This window comes from Amblyomma americanum, chromosome 2 (genome assembly GCF_052857255.1).
Source record: "Amblyomma americanum isolate KBUSLIRL-KWMA chromosome 2, ASM5285725v1, whole genome shotgun sequence".
NCBI classification, from domain to species: domain Eukaryota; kingdom Metazoa; phylum Arthropoda; class Arachnida; order Ixodida; family Ixodidae; genus Amblyomma; species Amblyomma americanum.
Window position 1 is genome coordinate 108,540,069 of NC_135498.1, and position 20,730 is coordinate 108,560,798.

Here is a 20,730-nt window from a genome sequence, read left to right on the forward strand (position 1 = left end):
AGTTGTGATGCGTTACGTAAGAACTTTCCGCGAGTGCCAGCGTCGCAAGACGCCGCCGACTTAGACAGCCGGCCTATTCCAGCCTATTGATCCACCTAAGGTCCTCCTCCACCAATTCGGCATGGACATACCCCATTTCCGGAGTCCTCGCTGGGTAACCGCTACATCGTGGTCGCCACCGACTACCTCAGCCGATACTGTAAGACTAAACCTCTTCCCCGTGGTACTGCTGACGAAATTGCGAACTTTTTCATTCAAAACATTGTGCTTCGTCACGATGCACCCACCGTCGTTTTAACTGACAGGGGAACAGGGTTCCCCTCGGATGCTACGCAGGAGGTTATGCGCCTCAGCGGCACCAGTCACGGAAAAACAACCGCTTATTACCCTCAAACGAACAGCCTCACCGAATGGCTCAACAAGACGATGGCAGACATGATTTCCGTGTATGTCGACGCGGTCCACCGGAACTGGGACGCTATACTCCGTTACGTCACCTTTGCTTATATTACTGCGGTCCAGGAAACGACACGCTTCACTTCATTTCGTTTAGTACATGGTCGCGAAGCCACAACCATGCTGGATGCAGTGCTGCTTCCAGCTAGCGCTACCCCCTTTGTTATGGGTGCTGCCCAATTTATTCGTTACGCTGAGGCCGCCCGCCAACTCGCTCGATAGCGCATCTGGCCCCAGCAAGTTCACGACGCTCGGCGCTATAACCTCCGCCACCGAAATGTGCGTTACCTGCCCGGTGAACAAGTCTGAGTGTGGAGCCCAATCCGCATGCGAGAACGCTCTGAGAAGCTTCTACGCAGATACGTTGGCCCCCTACGAGGTGCTCCGCCAGCTCAGTCAAGTTACCTACGAAGTTGTCCCCCAGGGAACAGTTCGCTTTTCTAGACGGCCGACCTCCGAAGTTGTCCACGTTGCCCAAATGAAGCCGTACCACGCCCGCTAGCCCTCGAGCGTGTCTGCACCACACGCCAGACACGTATTACCCTTGTGGTCCTGCCTCCCATTGCTACCACACCGAGTCGGTGTCTTTCAGAGAGGGGGAGCAATGCCACACTACTAACTCCTCTAGTGACGCCATACAACGGCTAAACAGCATTTCCTGGCAGTTGGCAAGCCTTGAGACATCTCGGGGCTAGATGCTTTGACGTCTTCATCTCTCGTACTGCCTGTTGCCTTGCGCGTCCCAACAACGCCTCGCGCGTATGAGAAACGCAAGTAAATCAGCGCCGCTTACGTCGACCGTTTCTCGGTAACAATATAGACAAGAAATAGCAATGGGCCTAATATAGATCCCTGTATTACTCTTTGTTTTAGCTTCGCTAGTGTTTATACCGCATCAGTAATTTTCATTAACTGATTATGATCATTGCGATACCTATTTAGAAGATCTGGTATAATACCTCGGACTCCGTATCTTGATAATTTGTTGAGTAAGAATTCGAACTGTTCGAAATCAAAAGATTTCTGAATGTTTAAGAACAAACGTAGAGTATATTTTCTACATTCCACGTTTTCAGTTAGCCTGTCTTTGATGTGTACTAGAGCGTGTTCAGTCGACCGATGCTTGCCATACTGACATTGGGTTATCACCTGATGCTTTTTAAAAAAATGAAACTAGTCTCTCATGAATGATGCGTTCAAATATTTTAAATATTGGACGAAATACTGAAAGAGGTCAGTAGTTAGATAAATATTTGTATCACCTCTAGATCCGCTTCGCTAGCCACTGCGCGAGAGCGCTATTTAATAGACGCAGCAGACCACGCCCCATGTTAAACTGAACACACTATCGCGCTTCTTCTTCTCCTCAAGTAATATGGCATTCAACATCGTCGTCTTCATCAACCAATACTGCTCTCGAATTGATGTACACACTCGCGCTCTGCATTGAACATCGTCGTCTTCAACAGCTAATACTAGCGTCGAACTAATATCGCCAGACGTGCCGGTGACCGAGAAAAGCAAAAGCATGAGCCAGTCAGGCTAACCACATGCTGTCGAACATCCACTTTGTTTAACTACGGTAAAACCCTACCATTTTTTTCAATTCCAGTAACAAGAGTGTCTAAGTTTTTTATTGTTGTAAGAGGCACTGAAGACATCACCTCTAAGTTAGGGATACATGTCAGCCACGGCTGAGTGCATCGTACGCGTTCGCCGGCAGGGACACCGTCCAGTCAGTCAGTCAGTCAGTCAGTCAGTCAGTCAGTCAGTCAGTCAGTCAGTCAGTCAGTCAGTCAGTCAGTCAGTCAGTCAGTCAGTCACAGTCAGTCAGTCAGTCAGTCAGTCAGTCAGTCAGTCAGTCAGTCAGTCAGTCAGTCAGTCAGTCAGTCAGTCAGTCAGTCAGTCAGTCAGTCAGTCAGTCAGTCAGTCAGTCAGTCAGTCAGTCAGTCAGTCAGTTTTATTTGCAGGAAAATCACATCATCCAGCGGGTGGCAGAGACTAAAGGCATGGTTGCCTGACGAGGCCTCTGCCCCTGTAAAAAAAGGAGCAGCCTACAGCAGTACAGCAGAGAGCTGGTACCAAAAAAAGAGAAGCTTCGTTACAGATAGTACACGCATACATCATATACAACATGGTTGTACTTAAACACTATGGACAGTTTTTTTAAAAATCACATTGAAGATTCGCTCAAATATCACAAAAATACGTAAAAAGAAGTCAACATTGAAAAGAAAATTTACATTTATCATTGTTACTTAACAATCTCAACGGAAAACAAAATTGCCCCCAGTTCACGTTTGAACGTTTTACAGGGTAGGTAGAAATCTAAAATAGAAGAAGAGTTATTTAAAATGTCTATTGCCTGGTATTCCAGATCTTGTTTTTCAAAATTTGTTCTGACTTCTGCGTTTGGGGTTACGAATATCATATTGAGCAAAACAGGTGTGTAAATACTGTGGAGTTTCTTTTTATATATTCGCTGTGCCAGTCTCCATAAAAAGACTTTACTTGCTGATAAAACATCAAATCTCGGAAAGAGTGGTTGCGTCGACAACAATCTAATAGGGCCGTCGTGGCTCACAGAAATTCGGAGGACACGTTTTTGCAGCAGTTTTAGCCTGTCGTTGTTCCCCAGACCAGAATGCCATACAAAAGTTTAGGACAGAACAGGGAGTAATATAATGATTGCTTTAGCCAAAGAGGTAGACGAGAAGCTATTTCTCTAATACTTGCAACAGACTTCGCGAGTTCGGAGATCAGCTGATTAACATGAGGGGCCCGAGACAACTATTCACTAAACTATACCCCAAGGAACTTTGATATAGGTCCCGTAGAGAGCAGAAAACACTCAGGCGTCATTTGTCTAGGTGAAATTGCTCAAAGACAGCAGACCGCCAAGATGAGTGCGCTTAATCGAGGCACCTTAACGGCTTGCTCCGACTTGCTTCAGCTTGCGCAGTACTACTTATCTCTCACAATTCAGTGGTCACTCGATGAGGCCCCGGTCGCAAGCCGACTGTGACTGCCTACTTTGTCTCGAAAGCACACACATAAGAAACAGAGTGACAGCCGACCTAGTTCACCGCCGACGTCAAAGCTAACACGGCTTATCAAGCTGCACTCGGGCTTCAGCACTAGAAATATAAAGGAAGGTATGTATGTATCATCGCGAAAAAGATGCGCTCATTGTAGATCCAGTGTACACACCGGATGTCATGCCCGAACACGCTTTGCGACTCATCCCTAGCAGATTACTCTCCATCCTTGACAATAATCCAGCTCCCAAAACACGAACCCCGAACAGCACGCGAGTACCGGGGTTCAAACCCGACCGTGGCGGCCGCGTTTGCAGGCGAGGGGGATGCTCTACGCATCCGCCTCATGTGGCTATGGGCAAGGACACATACCATACGAGTGTCCATTATCCCCTTTCGTTCCCTCACCGCTTGGCAAAACGCTCTGGTGGACGTTCGGCCGAGCGGACAGTTGAAGTAGGTGGACTAGGCCCGAAGGAAGGCGGCAGCGAGAGGCCTCTTGGAATGAACAGCCAGTTCCACTTTGTAGTAATAAAGTTTATTCCTCCTTCTTCTTCCCCTTACACTTCCTGCCTCGCCTTTTAAGGTTTTCATTTTGGTATCAGTGACGTTTGCCGCTGAGAAAAGAAATCAAGAAGGGGCAGAAGATGAAGCAGTACACGAGGGTACGATTGCTATTCCCGCCTATACAGGGATGACTTGCTTGGTTTCTACGGCAGGAACCGCTGTCGCAGCAGAAAATGCCAAAAATTAATTTGGGGCATGAATACTGCAGCAACTGGCGGATTCTTGTTTCTCGAATAACTGACTTCGTTGGTCGAGACACGTGCCAAATAAATGCAAATGAAAAGGCACTCACTGCTGTAGAAGAGATTTGTTCTGAAAACTTACTTTTACTACCAAATAAACGTCTGATATGACCCCATCACCTACACGTAAAAACGCTATTACTAGCCCTAGTAATGCCTTAGCCTACCACCCCACCCATATTGCCTTCTGGAGGCGTGGCTACCACCGCCAGCCGATGGCGCCGAAAGAGGCAAGACCGACCTTTGTTAAACGCGCAATGACCGTCTTAAGGTCCACTCAGAGCACCTACGAAGATAGGGGCTAACAGCCGCAGAGACCATCGCACAATAGGCGGAAACGATGGCTTATTTAGCAAATCCGTTGTGTTTGTGGGCATGATTTATTCAACCGCTCATGGAAGCGGTGTCTAACACTCAGTCAAATGCGGTGCAATAATTTATAGGTCATCTGCGTGCCACAGGCGAAATGCATGTAAAATAATTCGCATAAAACAAGCATCGAGACAAGTCTGCGGTTTTTAAAACTATAAACATTTCGGCTTTTGGGGAGCCAGGATGAGCCTATATTACTTCATCACAAAAAATTACGCTGCACGATCTGTTCCTGGGTCTCCAGCATTTCTCACATCGTCGCCTATCAAAGTTTCATTTATGGCTGTTGAACATTGAAGAAGTGGTTCATTTTTCGCCACTGCAGTGGCCACATTCTGAAATGAAGGCAAGCTCAAGTGAATCCAAAAATTCGTTGGAGGCACTTAGATATCTCTTAAGCGCGGGAAAGTGAAAGCCGTTTGCAATTTTTGCCCAAATTATAGATCGTTCAGTGATCTTAAAGTCACGTGACATCACATAGTCATGTGATGTAGGATTTAACAGACGGACGGTAACAGCGAGTATGAGCCCTTAAAGGCTGTCGCCTTAAAAGAATTCACTCGGTGACGCATACAGAGGCATGTTTGGGACTCTGACCGGGCAACCCTTCTATTCCAGAACACCGTGTACATGCAAACATGGCATTTCCTTTCACGGCGCTTTTCTGCGTGCACCGAGGCACGATGCAATGGTTCAGTATATAATAACACCACATCTACTCCTTGCAAGAGTGGCAGATCGGGCTAGTTGGTAATTCATTATGCGATACAGCGCGAACAGAGACAAGTACGAAGAAAGACAGCTCTGTGGTGTCGTGTCTTTCTTCGTCCTTGTTTCTGTTCGCGCTGTGTCACATAATATACTCCTTTCTCCTCTTTTCTTGCGCTGCAAGTTTGTATCTAGGAATTCATTTCTGCCTGTCTTGTATGGCCTCGTTTTGGCATAAATTTCATATGTGAATGTAAAGTAAGTAGACAATACAGTCAGGAGCTGACTAAATACCACAAATATTGAGCAGCCTTGATTAGTTTTCGGCTGCACAAATTGGTGACACGCACAGAGCTTGCCCTGTACACGTGTGTCCGTCTGTAATGAAGAAACTTCCTTAAGTGCATGTACACGAACAGGAATGAGGCGCACCACCAAAACATAAGCTTTGGTTAAAAATTTAGCCTTGCAGCAACAGTTGACAAAGGGCAAAAATGGCATTCGCACATGCGCGGTCGTTGGGCGTAATAAGGTCGTTTGTCGCGAAGGCGCCGAGGTGCGTTTCTTTTTTATGTAAGAGAAATAATAGGGAGTAGATGACATTGAGAATACTCACCAGATCATTATCTGAAATGAAACCCTTGTTTACCCAGGTTTTCAAAAACCAGTTGCTAGTCAGGTGCAGGTTTTTCTTGTAGTTCTTTGAACCATCTGTAAAGAAACAAAAGGTCTGCCGTTAAAACAACTCCTTCGGAGATTTTTCGTGTTAAAAATTTTTCTTTGGGAACATTGCCAATTTTTATGTATTGACGCAGTCCAAAGAAGACTTTATTGTTTGTTAAATAGCTAATACTGTTAATCTAAGCACGGCTGTGCAGGGTGAGCAAAACGGAGTGAAGTATTTTTGGGCAATTTGTTTGGTTAAGAATTACAGCTGATATGCGGTTGTTAAAATACTGTCTTCTACTGCTTAATGTCTGAATTTATTTTTCTAAACGTCACCTGGTCAAAACGTACGGCGTATTACTCGGCTCTCAGGATGCTATGCTTCTCAAATATATTTTCCTTTCAAGAATGTCCACCAAGGAGGCCATGTGCGCAAAGGCGTCATCAGCTCAGCTTAGGCACACAATGCTCACCGTCTCGAGACTGCCGCTGTAAAATTACAGGGATTTATGCAGAAGCAATTTGCCTCATTAAAAAGCATACTTAGGGCACACACTGTCTGACAGCAGAAACTTACCTGTAAGCAGGCTGAGAATGACACCGATAAGAATTGTGACGTTTGTACACAAAAAGTTGCTCCAGTAGGAAGAAATGAGAAATATGGGTTGCTTGCTGCGCCTAGAGAAAGGAGGATGTTTTGCTCTACATCATCAGCACTTTATATTGCGGCAGCACTATTATAAAAAGTTATTACACAATCTATCGTGGGAATAACAAAAGCGGACGATAACGCCTAAATTTGTAACACTTTCCCTATGCCGTGCATACTGACTTTCTATCACCGAAATGTCGCTGCTTAGTGCAAGCAACGTAATGAAATTGTAGTTGGCTGCTATATACATGCAGACTTAAAACAAATCAGAGCTTTGTTAAGTGTATATCGCAAAAACTGCAATGATGTGTCTCGTTGTAAGACACACCCAATATTTTACAGGGTTTATGAAATGTGCAGCAGAACACAACAATGACGCTTGCTGCTATCTGGCGTTGATAGTGCAGTGATTTAGCGCATGGTTAAAACCGCTTTCTGCTCAAGCTTCGTTTACTAGAGATCTTAAACTTCCCTTTTAAAGGTGCCTTCAGGTTCACACACAAGAACTTCCCACCATCACGCAGTCATGTGCTTACTGTGAATAGTGTTTCTACCATTCTTTGAGGTATTCACAGCGACGATATGCCGAATGTAACTTTCCTTGAGCAGAATCATCAGTCTGTTTCATAAAATGCCGTACACCTTAAAGTTTTACAATGCTTTCTTCCCGCTTTCTCAAACGGCGAATCACTCGCGAGAAATTCTAATTCAAAACTGCGCCCTTTGGCACTATGTAAAGTGGGATGATGAGTAACACACCTTTCACCTTTAACAGAAACATCTAGGAATTATACGGTCGAGGCAACGTTGTTTCTGTCATTGAAACGCAGTATCCTGCACTCCATTATCGGAAAGCTTAACTTATTTGCCTAAACGTCACCCACCACAAATTACAAGTCTATGATCAACAAGCTGAGAAAATTTCCGCCACATGAAATAATTGATGTCGTTTGCGTGGTAAATCCAACCTGCACATTGCGACACATTACGCATTAGAGACTTGCCAATTAATTTCTATTACATTAGGTTGTATAGTGTGCACCAAACATTCAATACGGAGCATTGTCTGTAGATCATTCCTCAAAGATTGTCCTAGTACGATAGAGAAAACTAATAGGGTACAGAAAATGTGCAGGAGAATAGTTTTCAATTAAGGTGTTACTTAAGTGAGCGCCGTGAGAGAAATCGTTACTCCGGAGCTAAACTTCGATATAATAGCAGGTTTAGTAAATCACAAGCCATAAAGTTGAAAACTTCTGGAATAAAATTCGAATACAGATGATAAATGTACGCCTGCAGGGATTTTCTGAAATACCTGTAGCTGAAGGAAGAACGTTAATTGAAACAGTTTTAGATCACAGAAAAATAAAAGGCGCATGTATTTCTTCCTTGCAGTATTCAATAGAAACTGCACTGTTGGAGAGTTTTCTTTGCTTGGAAAAAAATTCGATTTCCGCTTCCGCAAACATCATGTTGCAGCAGTTAACATTTTTCCGTTTTCAGAACGTCATACTTACGAATGTGCAAGCGACATGGAAAAGGTCTCGGGCGTTTTAACAAACACAGTCTCATTCAGATCGCAACCGTCCGTAGCAGCTGGCATTCGAGGAGGTGAAACCCCATACGTCATGTCGAGCCCGGTATATGAAGCTTGCCAGACGCATCCCAACAGGGCTGCCATTACCGCCGCCTAGGGTGAAAAAGGTACATGCAAAATATGTGCGAATGAAGACGATATATATATATATATATATATATATATATATATATATATATATATATATATATATATATATATATATATATATATATATATATTCGGAGGTCGTGGGATCAGCTCTCGTCGGCGCCATGTTGTTTTTTCTCCGGCTTTTCTAACCAATTGTCTTTAAGCAATAAACTATTCACTGATATTCTCCATTCATCAAAGCCACGATTAATGAAAAAAATTGTCGTGTGCTCCTTGGCTTCTCTGGCGGCTTGCTTCTGTCTTGTGTATAAAGAGCCCCTATATCGCTTCCTTTTTCTGCTTTTGTTTAGAAAATCTAAATAAGAAACCAGTGTTATTTTCTGAGTGGGAGAAATGGGAGACATGACATATGGCATAGTGTGAATACTCAAGAGATTCGCTTCGAATCTTTCACGTTGCATTAATGCTAGAAGACCATACGAGCAGCGTTAAACTTGAGCCAACCGATTTTATCCACTGCATTAGGCAGCCGAAACCAAAAATCAGCTATAGAATGATTGACCCTTATAGATGTAGCACTAGCTGCCGAAGTAGCTTTAGCATGCAGTGAAAATAAAACACAGAAAACCGGCCCAATAGCCTGCAACTACCTCTGCTGAAGAAGTACTGCTAAGAAATGTTTAATATGAGTTATTAATACCGTTATTGTAAGCTCTGCATTCCTATGCAATGTGTGTAGTTAAGCCTTGACGAGCTCTTGTAAAACATTGATACGTTTCACGCTTGTTCAATGCAGTTTCATTCTTGCATTAATTCTTTCTTCCTCACAGGAAGATTCTGTCAATGCTTCAAAAGAATATATGTTTTGTGTTTTACCGGCTTCAACTTTTCTAAGGCAAAGATAAATCTTTTAGTTAATCATGGCCGTCATATTTGGCTGCTATCATAGGAAAAACTTCTCTCGAGCGACAGTCTTTATCGCAATGCTCTTGGAACGGCTTTTCAAGCACATAATGTGTTCGAAAAACCAAACTATCAATAAACCATGAAGGCTTCCGAAACATAAAATTAACACCACTGCTCTCTTTTTTTTTTGCCTGTTTTCCTCTATGTAATGATTGGGAACAAGAACATGTTTATTTCTGGTGAAATATGAACATTTATACTTGTGTGTATGTGCGTGTGTGTGTGTCTATGTGTGCGTGCAAAAGTCGAACAAATGCGTTATTTTTTACTCCAACCTGAACTTCAGTATGCATGTTTATGCACATATACACAGAACCGTAGACGGAGTTCGAACTGGTACATACTACTTCTCCCCTATCCTCTCTTCCTGTCCCCTCACCTCTTTCATTTCATTACTCCATTGTGCCTGCTATCCTTTATTTCCGCTGCCCCATCTCAGGTGCTTGAGTATCGATCGTAGATGCCAGAGCTAGCAAAAATCTTTTCCTTCTTTTTTACTATTATTTTAATAAAACCACTACCACCAGCAGTTCGAACAGAAAACCAATGCATTTTCCACGCACAAATTTAAAATTCTGATTCGCGATAATATCTATATTATTAAGTAAGAACATGCCACTGATTTTTTTAATCCGCAAAAAACAATGTAAACTGCGTGCGTCACAATAAATTAAGAAATCTAGTATCTTTTAGTTTTTAAGTTCTTACCCAACAATACTAAAAAAATAATCGCCTTGAATGACTGGAAGAAATAAGACAGCAAATTGATGCGGCAGGCTAAACAACTGGCGGCGCAAGTGCACATAGATGAAAATATACAGACGTAGAGGGACCACGGGTAATGATTATACTCGAGCGCGAAGTGACAGCGATTGTGATGAGCTAGTTTTTAAATCCGGGAATAGCTTCTAATAGTTAGCTGAAAGTCGTTGATGAAGGGAGTCGCCCTCGCGTGATCACATATAATGGTGTGCTCAATCTATCAATCGAGCTGACCGTCAGTGCTTATGTGGGCAACACTGAGATTAGTTACGACGCAAGTTGTTCCCAAAGACACTTAGAAAGGCCATTTTCAGTTTAAAGAATGGTATGGTTGTTCATCAGATAAAGCTGCACTTCTTTTTCAAGTACTCGGGCCTTCTGGTCAACCGCAATTCAAAATAATCTTCACGTTGCCTTTACTGAAATGTTGACATTAGCTTTCATACATCCAAAACGTAAATACGAAGAATGCCCTTCATCGAAAGGGATGCCCGGAATTTAAACATTGATTGGAAAAGATGATGATCATTTCTTATGGAAGTGAGAACTAAGTTGTATTCAACGAGAACTGTAATCCCGCGTTCGGTGTGTCTATGTGAATGCTGTAAACTTGATATAAGTTGTCTTACAATATTGAACTTGAGAATAAATAAATATTTTTAAGACAGTAGAGTTGTTATTTAGATTAAGGTGTTGCCGAGGATGTTTCAGGAGTAAATGTAAAGGCCCATATTAGTTTCTTCTTGAAGCTCAGTCATTATATGATGCCTAAAAGAACCTATAGAGCAGCTTGCTAGGTCACAGAGGCTCGTGAGTCTTACCTTAGTGTTCACACACGGGAATACAAGACCCAACACGGAGAGACTTACGAAAGGTGACGTAATACAATTCTGCAGCACCATGACGACCTGAAAATGCGACCATAAAGTAAACAGCATTTTAGTTGTCTCTTGAAGTACCATCCGGTCATAGAGTGTCACCCTATGGGTTATTTTTACGATTGGTATAGCGGTATAGAGTGCATGGTGTAATAGTGATACAGGAGGCACAGACAGATGACGCGTTGTATCGAAAGGATTTGTCAAATCATGCATTCGATGTGTCGAATGATACACATGATTCTTCATAACGGATGTGTAGCTCGGCACGCATTACTATTGCTAGTTCTCATGCTGTGCATGTTTACTGCAGCAGTAAAAAAGTGGGGTGCCGATTTCAGAAAATGGGAATAGTTCGGTCACACAATGACATAGCTAGCAATAATAGCTATAAGTGCAATTTGACTGAAATAGTTAGCTCTTGTTTTATTGTTTTTCATTGAGATGTTTGTGTTGCGCGAGGCTCAACTGCTTCTATTTTGAGACAATTCGTTGAACAGTCAGAACATATGAAGAACTAAATGCAACACAGACAAAAACAATAGATGCAACAGAGCTTAGTAGACGTTAATGATAAACTCCTGAGAGTACAGTCTTTTTTTTTTAATGTTTTAGGTTCCCTATAAACAAACCAGCCATTCGCGGTAATACAGGACGTACTAGGCCCGCCAGTAGGGGCGAAGGTGGCGCTGGTGAACACTCACAAAATTTGGTCACAAGACACATAAACACCCCTGAAACCAGAATATTGGACAGCCGTCGCCGTAGCTCACTTGGTAGAGCACCGCATGAGAAATTTGGAGGCCGTGGCTTCGGATCCTTGCGGCGGCATACAATTGTTTTACTTCTGGTTTGTAACTATTTATGTTTAAATAGTTACCTATTACTCTTTCATTGACGAACACCACAAACTAAAATACATCCTCTATGCACCTTTGTTTCGGTTACTGTTGGCTTCTGTCGTGCGGTACACCAGAGAAGCATTCATTAGAACCAAAAGAAACTAGGCTCTCAGATAAAACAAGGAGTCTTTCGCATAAACTTGAATTGAATTATCGACACACTTACATTAGTCTAAACTTAAGCACACATCATAATGGTTAATGGTGGTCTTGCTGCTATTACTGAAGATGCTGCTGTGAACTGGGACTATTTCTGATAGAGCGCTTTATAGGAAGTGCTTGGGATTCCAAAGATTCATTCAAAAATTTTACAGCAAGTAGCTTCCAGGCATACCTGTAGTCCTTTTCAGGCGTGCAGTTTTTAGCAGAGCCGAGTGAAACAGGCGAGAGGTATGAAGTTAGGTGGCTTTACAAATAAGCCTGTAGAGTAAATAGTTTTTCTATATTTGTAAATTTTCAAACTTGCCTGTGGCCATTGACAGCGCTTTGTTTATTACTTGGCTATTGCAAGTCATGTACTCAAACGCCTCCGCTACTACATTTCATACCGCAGCACTAGCAGCTAACCCCTTCCTAGGAAGCTAATTAGCCTATGCGATAGTCTGTGGTCCTGTAGTCCCGGGATCGATTTCTATCCCTAAATATACTTAAAGCATTGCTGGTGTCGATCACATTACCACTTTAGGACGTGCACCTCTGGCGATTCGGAATGACAGTATTAAGGCGAAAGCACTTCTTGGCTCATGAGTCAATGAGAGACGGGGACGAAAGTTGTCTCAGTCATAACTTGTATGGTATTTAAAATAAAATGAAGAAGCTAAATAATCAACAGTTGATAAGTGAATTATATATAATAAAAGTAGTGATTGTAAGAAGAGAGAAAAAGTAGTGATAGCAATAATGATAGCTAGGGATAGTGACCATTCGTGCTTGAGATAAATAGTGGTAGTTATGGTAGCGATAGTGATGGCAGTGACAGTGATAATGAAAGCTACTGATAGTGATAGTGCTAGAGATAGTCATAGTAATGATAGTGATAGCTTATGATGTTGATGACAATGATAGATATGATGATGATGATATGATTTTATTGTTCTTTTGCTTATTAATGATGTTCTTTGTACATGTTTTTAGACTGACCGCCCCTTTATACCCTTGAAGGGGGGCCTATATTAGTATGCTCAATAAATAAATAGCAATAAAGATAACAAAAAATAAAAAAGAGAAAAATAAAAATGAATAAAATAAACTACCAAAAAGGGAGGGAGAAAAATAAAAAGAGAAAGGCTTTTCCAATCCGCTCTTAAGCGCACTAAAGTCCAATCCTGTCAATGTTTTTCGCTGTAACAACGCCGCAGTTTATGCAGTTAGCTCAGGAAGGGAATCATAACCCTGGTTTTAATAGAGTTTCGCACCTAACCGCACTTCTTTTTAGGCAGTAATGCGTTTTCGGGCCAAGATGTTCAATCCACTAAAATATATCAGCTATCTTAGTCACTTCTGTGAGCCACAAAGTAATCTAATCATATGAAGGCAAAAGAGCTAATTGTCGTTACAACTGTAGTCCAGTGCTTACATTAATGAGAGCATAAATTCACCAAAGTAGTATAGTTTTCGGAAGCTGTAAGTATTATCAAAGACGGAACCAGTGGCGATACGTTTTTCAAGCGGTAAGCGTAACCACTGTCTAGCAAGCAGAGTACAGGGCACTAACAATGGCTGGTTTACCGCACAACAGCTTCTGCTCTAGAGGCAGTTGTTCTGTGTGGTATAAGTTCGCGCCTGTTAAACTTCGGCATGCTTAGAATTTTGCATTCTATATCTCGCGTTTAAGCACTTCTTACTATAGACATTAAGCACTGGCACGTTTTAGGAGACTGAATATCAAAACAAATTTTTGCAGGCAACTTACCCTGCCAGCGGACCCCATGTATGGAACAACGATTGCGTAGAGACTCATGATTGTGCCAGAGACCATTGCTGTAGATTTAGAAAATCAATGTTCATTGAGCGGGTACTTCTATCGGGCCGTAGTTTAAATATCATCATTTTCACATGTAATGGCACTGCTGGAGTGTATTCCTGATTTAATGGTAATGTTACATTTCGTTGTATCGAACGCAGCCAACTAAAGATGGAAAATACATGAAATCTAATCAAAAGAATAATACGTTCAGCTGCATAGAAACGCGTCAGACTCTAAATTTTGCGCATTTCTTGCCGCTTGCACTTAAAGTTAGCAACAAAAGCCAATGAATACAATACATGAATATCGGTGAGGCGTAGCTTACCTAAACCTTTTGGGAGCAAAATGGAACCGTTCTGGGATGGTTTCCCGAAATGGGCTACAAATTCGACATATGTCACCGCAGCCAGTGAGTTGATAATGGACGATATAGTGCTGAAAATATAAAAGCGTCGTTTTGTAGATATTGCATAATGTCTATTGTCTGACATACATGTAACCTAAGCCCAATTCTGCAGCATAAACACAAAAAAATTGGTGAAAATTGTTTTTTTTTGGAGAGGAAATGGCGCAATATGTCTCACATACCGGTGGACACTTGAACGGCGCTGTATGGAAAGGGATAAAGGAGGGAATAAAAAAAATAAAGGAAGAAAGAGGTGCTGTATTGGAGGGCTCCGGAACAATTTCGACCACGTGGGGATCTTTCACGTGCACTAACATCGCACAGCCCGCGGGCGCCTTAGCGTTTCGATGGAGGCGAAACGCGGCCGCCGGGGTCGGGTTACAACCCGGGAATTCTGGATCAGTAACCGAGCGGCCTAACCACTGAGCCACCACTGCGGGGAGCAGAAACTGGCCTGAAACTAATATCACGTCGCATTGGCTGGAAACTGGATGTCCAAATGAATGTCGCAAATGATCGATTAAAACGCTATATGTAATGTCCAGCTCAGTGCAAGACCAGGAGTACGCAATACTTTTTTGTTGCCAGAAAAGTATTGCAGGCCTGAGCATGACCTGAAATTGAAAGTCGATGTGGGACAAAGCTCTGAGCATAAGCCTCGACGACAGCAATCCGCGCCTTGCAGTAATATGCACTTGACTTACATTCATCAAGTGGAACGGCAAGATATTTAGGCGGCACACATTATCATTCCGCACAACGGAGCGGGGTTGAGCTCCATGCACCGAACTACAGGCCATTACTTTCGGAGCGATTCACCTGAGCGCCAGAGACGATGGGAAGTTGATCTCTTGTCGATAAAACTTTGTCGATGCTGTGCTAGTCAATGCAGAAAAAGCAAGATCATCAGCATGTGTAAGCACTTTGACTTAATTACCCAAAAGAGAGAAGCCATGGATATTACTGTTGAACAAAACACTCTAACAAAGCGGCTCCAGATAAAGGACAAAAATCACGAGGGACATCGGGCCACCTTATCTCACAGAAGAGAGGGTTGGCACCGGGTGTGACAAATGACCATTAACAACTAAGCGAGTCAAGTAATTGCTGCAGCAAATTTGCACCCCTTTCAGTGTAGTATACTCACCTTTTGCTCGCTCTATAAAAAAAAACACGAATGAATGGCAAACATGTGCAAAAGTTTTCGCCAAAACCGATCTGAAGCAAAGCGAGCTACTAGAGGAATACGCCTAAGCGCTGACAACATTGCTGAAGAAACGCAGCACTGGAGCATAGGCCATCAGCGGACATTGAATAAATTAACATTAGCCTGCCCACTAGCGGCCTGCCCACCAGCAGCGGCGCTAGCGTGCCGGCTTTGTTTATTTTTTTTTCTGGTTGGCTGAAGTACCTATGCCACCACTGACACAGCAGGGTATCCCACGCCGCCTTGACCCTTTATATTGCTTGATAACGTTGCATTGCGTCGTTATTTACCTGCGTTTCTCTAGTTTTCGCCAATCGGCGCGTGTTGCGCGTTCATTAATGCTGTGGGCTGCGGCAAACGTGCTCCAAAATTGTGAAGGATCACGGAATAAATCTAAAATAGTTGATTTTCCCCCGCTCAGTCCCGCTGTGGAGGCCGAATGCCCGTAAAATATTTTATATTTTTTTCACGTGTATTTACTGAATGTCGTGTCCAAACGGCGCCTTAATAGGATATCTTAAAAAGCAGACAGTAAAGCAATCACTGAAAGATATATGAGACATGAGGATAGCGCGACGGCTGCTGACAGTGACAATGACGGGACAGTGACAGTGACAAGCTACATTACAAACCAGCGCACTTAGGAAAGTCGATCACAAGGCCGGGCCATCGCTTAGACTCAAACGAAGCATCCGGTGGATACCTGGATCACTGGAGTGCCGTATCGGTATCCTAGTAGCCATAGTGTCCGTCTCTCATTCAGGGGGTGCACGATTAGATCGCCTGTGCTTCCGGGTACCCACAGGTTTTTTAAAGGGTGCAAGGCTTCCCCAAGCTCGCCGTTCATCTCTTCTCTGGAGAAATGCTTCGAAGAAGGGGCTGTTAGGCCATCCGAAACTCAGAGCAGAACCCTAATAAGATTACCTACATCCATTAAATGGGGTCACCACCATGAATACATTGTGCATAATTAATTTTAATAGGCATGCTCGTATTACTACCATTGATGTTCGTTAAATATTTTTTTACTTAGTAGGGAGAAGAAAAGTAGATGAACCACAGCGCAGAACAAGATGAAAATTTTTCTTCTTTGCGACTTGATATCGTAAGGAAAGTACACCCTGTCGGTAGACATATCATTTTATCCGGAGGCGCTGCGGACTCAGGACGGGGTTTAGTTCACGGGTGCTCATAGCAGGTGGTTGGCCAGGTTGGCCAAGTCTTATTTAGATAAGAGTATGCGCTGTCGGATCTTGTCGCCGGGATCAGAACGCACCTAAGAACTGCCCTTTTTTATTTTATCAGGTGCATATAACAGTGGCACTAAGATTCGAACCGTGATCCCCTTTCACAATATGCAGATGCTGTACCTCTATGTTATGGCTGCATCACCGGATTATCCTGGGGAGGAAAACCAAGACAAAAATCTGAAGGTTACAACAGCGGTAGAACAACGCGCTACCACGACTCCCCTGGTGCAACTCGTTTCTCGGGACGAAGCGCCTCAGTCAAGTTACAGGGAGGAGCACGAAGTCCATATAGAAGCAGCAATCCGCAAACCTTCGCTTAACGCGGCACAACGCTGCATGCGTCGTGATAACTTTGGCAGATGCACTAGAATGCACAAACGGTTTAGGCGGCTCTCGCATCACGACGGAACTTCGGCATGCTCAAAGAAACAACGTCCAGCTTAACGCTATATCAAAGGCGGTGCGGTTGGTGTCGCTGTCACTCATGGCAGGTAACACAGAGCTAGCGTCGCTGCCGAGCCGGGAAGGACCCCTCTCCCCTGGCACGGTCTATGAATGCCTCCCATCTACCGTGTCTGAGTGCTCGATCAGACATGTACACACGTGGCCACAGCTCCCGCGCCTCACTCCGTTCGGTGGGCTCATTCCTGCGCAGTTATCTAGCCACCCGTGCGGCCACTTGCCTTCTAAACGAGCTGCCGGCGACGAAATTGCCGTAGACGCGCATGGAGTGGTATAGCAGCTGAGACCATTCGCATGGACTCGAACGATTCCGTAGCCGAGGGCGCATACCGTGCAGCTCTGTCCGCATGACCGCAAATGCTCGCGAGCCCGAGAAAATAAATAATCTTGATATGCTTACCTGGTAGTAGCTCCAACAACACCAGCCAGAAATATGCCGCAAAATCCAACAAAGGTAGACAAATGAGTGTTCACATAGTATGGTATGATCTGAAAATAAATTGTGCGATGCCAGAGTAGCTATGGTGGGTTTTTTGGAAAGAAAATTCGTGGTGTATTCTTGAGAGACTTAGTTTTAAGAATGCATACTCATTAGCTTAAAATTAATTCATAAACTAATAAAATGCCTATGGGAGCAGATGATGGTTTCGTTTATGGGGGTTTAACGTCCCAAAGCGACTCAGGCTATGAGGGACGCCGTAGTGAAGGGCTCCGGAAATTTCGACCACCTGGGGTTCTTTAACGTGCACTGACATCGCACAGCACACGGGCCTCTAGAATTTCGCCTCCACCGGAATTCGACCGCCGCGGCCGGGATCGAACCAGCGTCTTTTGGTCCGGCAGCCGAGCGCCATAGCCACTGAGGCACCGCGGCGACTGGGGGAGCAGAGGATGATGAGAATTGACAGTTAAGCAACAGTAGCGTAAGCAAAGAATGGTTCATTACAGTATTACTATTCGCCGCAGAAGATCAAAGTATGTGTATTTCAGCACGTTACAAATACCGCAGGATGCATTCTTCACATATAAGTGATAACAAAACCGGCCAGAAACTTTTATATTTCGTTTACTGCAGATTTAGAACCACTGAAATTGGGCAAGCTGTAGACATCATATTTCAAAACAGAGGCAATACTCTCATAACCTACCACGGACATTCAGCATTTCAGTACAGTGCAAGGCATTTATCCTGGACCGAAGCTAGAGCACTGAAACATGAAAAATACAATTCTTAGACTTTTTCTTTAATAAAATCGGTGGTCATGCGAACTCATGTAAAGTAGTGAAGTCGAAATTTGCAATCGGTCGCAGTTTAAAGATCCTATGAAAAAGAATAAAATAAGCAGGAAAGCTATGGTACTTCGATTCGTGCGTTGATTTTGTGTTTAAGTTAACCCGTCTTCTATATTTGACAAAAATCTTTTCTAAGCATAACGCAAATGAAAAAAGTATGAATTGTTGTTAAGAAGCTTTGTTCTTTTTTTGGAAAAACAGTTAAACAGTCGAAATATATATATATATATATATATATATATATATATATATATATATATATATATAAATATATATATATAAATATATAAATATATATATATATATATATATATATATATATATATATATATATATATATATATATATATATATATATATATATATATATATATATATATATCTCCCAGCACCCCTCTATCACGCTACGATCATCGAAAGCGCTGCGGTTCGGCACAACGGGGGTTCGTCAACAGTGACATTCAGGCCGCGTGAGTACGCCGACTCTCTCTCGCTCATCCTACCAAAAGCCTTCCCCAAATAACTCTAAATTTTTAAAATTAAGAAAAATTGTGGATAAACGAATTAGGCATGAACTACATATTCATAGCCTAAAGGCCTATCTTGAATCAAAAATCGTACCAAAAGGTTTACAAGTGTCGCTAACACCATCAATGGGTGACCTGTGTGAAGAGGAGAAGGCTAATTGGAATCGTATACTACAACCTGCCTCTTTAAATTTGCTTGTAGTTACCATTGGCCACTTTGAGAAAGCGTCGGTGGCTCTGAGAATGGAAGAGAGTCGTGCTCATCAACAAATTACCCTTACCGCGTTGGAGGCCACAGAGCTTATGTTCTTTGAGGAAAAGACAGCGACTGAGGTACGCGAGACCAAACGCAAATAATTCATTCGAGACGGAATTCCACAACACGCGTGGTCAAATTCAATAACAAACGAAAGAGAATCAAGAACGGAGGCAGCTACAAATATTTATCCCACTATTATAATAAACTCCAACAACAAATCCAGTAGAACGACACAAACATCAACAGTTTAAGAAACACGCGTAGAACGATCTGAAATGACAGCATCTACTAATAATAATCGTGTGGTTCCAAGCGCGGACTTTGCTTTCCAGCACAATATTATTAATCTATCGACCAGAGCTTTAACGACAGGGGAAAGATCCATCCTTTCTCGAGGCCTTACATTCTGCCCTACCACCGGTAAATACAGCGAATTATCGGTGTTAAAAGATTTGGACAACTTTGCACGAATGTTGCGACTCCGGGAATACTTCTTCGATCGGGCGCGGGTTACCACGGATAGCAGAGAACTCGTCGTTACTAACCACCACTGGACTCCTAGTATAGGAAGGGACAAACACTTGGACATGTACATTAACGCCGTCCAGAAAGACATTATTTACGCCTACAAGAACCACACTCCAGGGAGGCAGAACTTGTCTAAAAACGAACGGGATGCATTGAAGGCTCTGAGCAGAAGGACAGAGATAACCATAAAGCCAGCGTATAAGGGAGGTGGTATAGTTGTCATGGACAGCGAAAAATACATTGAAGAAGGCTTGAGACAACTCTCTAACATTAGTTTCTATCAACGTCTTGAAGCAGACCCAACTGCGCAATGCCAACATTTTGTAGCGGAGACCCTGGGTCAACTTGCGAAGAATGGGGACATATCCCTACGGTTATCTAAAGCCCTCACCGCACCACACCCGTCGCCGGGCCGATTCTACATGTTACCGAAAATCCACAAAAAGAATAATCCTGGCCGCCCTATAGTATCCGGCATCGGCACGATTACAGAACCAATTTCCAGTTATATTTACACTCTAATTATACATATTCCAACAACACACGCATCATACATACGCGACACAAACCATTTCCTTCGCGCAATAGCAGGTCTCAAACTCCCGGAAGGAGCCTTTCTGGTAACACTAGATGTAGTCTCTCTCTACACAAATATTCCTCATTCCGATGACATTAAATCTCTGATCGAAGCGTATGAACAAAACAGAAAGAAGGAAACCCCTACCCCACGTGTTTTAGAAACACTGGCAAAAATCGCACTCGAATATAACAACTTCGAATTTAACAACGAACACAATTCGCAAATTAACGGCACAGCCATGGGTACAAGGATGGCACCCACCTACGCCAATATCTTCATGCATAGTATTGAATCCAAATTTCTGAAAGATTGCCCCATACAAACGCTACTTGGATGACATCTTTTTAATATGG

General features: G+C 43.1%; 1 protein-coding gene across 1 annotated transcript in view; it reads right to left on the reverse strand.

Moving 5' to 3' along the window:
• Nucleotides 1-3,696: 3,696 nt before the first annotated feature.
• The window catches only part of LOC144118949 (sodium-coupled monocarboxylate transporter 1-like), a 47,821-nt gene continuing 30,787 nt past the window's right edge, over nucleotides 3,697-20,730 (reverse strand). The window contains exons 9-16 of the mRNA XM_077651708.1: nucleotides 17,591-17,679; nucleotides 14,191-14,300; nucleotides 13,812-13,879; nucleotides 10,941-11,027; nucleotides 8,219-8,391; nucleotides 6,627-6,727; nucleotides 6,000-6,094; nucleotides 3,697-5,010 (exon numbers count right to left, since the gene is read on the reverse strand). Coding sequence (XP_077507834.1) covers nucleotides 4,888-5,010; nucleotides 6,000-6,094; nucleotides 6,627-6,727; nucleotides 8,219-8,391; nucleotides 10,941-11,027; nucleotides 13,812-13,879; nucleotides 14,191-14,300; nucleotides 17,591-17,679 — 846 coding nt within the window. The 3' untranslated portion in view covers nucleotides 3,697-4,887. The remainder of the gene's footprint in view (nucleotides 5,011-5,999; nucleotides 6,095-6,626; nucleotides 6,728-8,218; nucleotides 8,392-10,940; nucleotides 11,028-13,811; nucleotides 13,880-14,190; nucleotides 14,301-17,590; nucleotides 17,680-20,730) is intronic.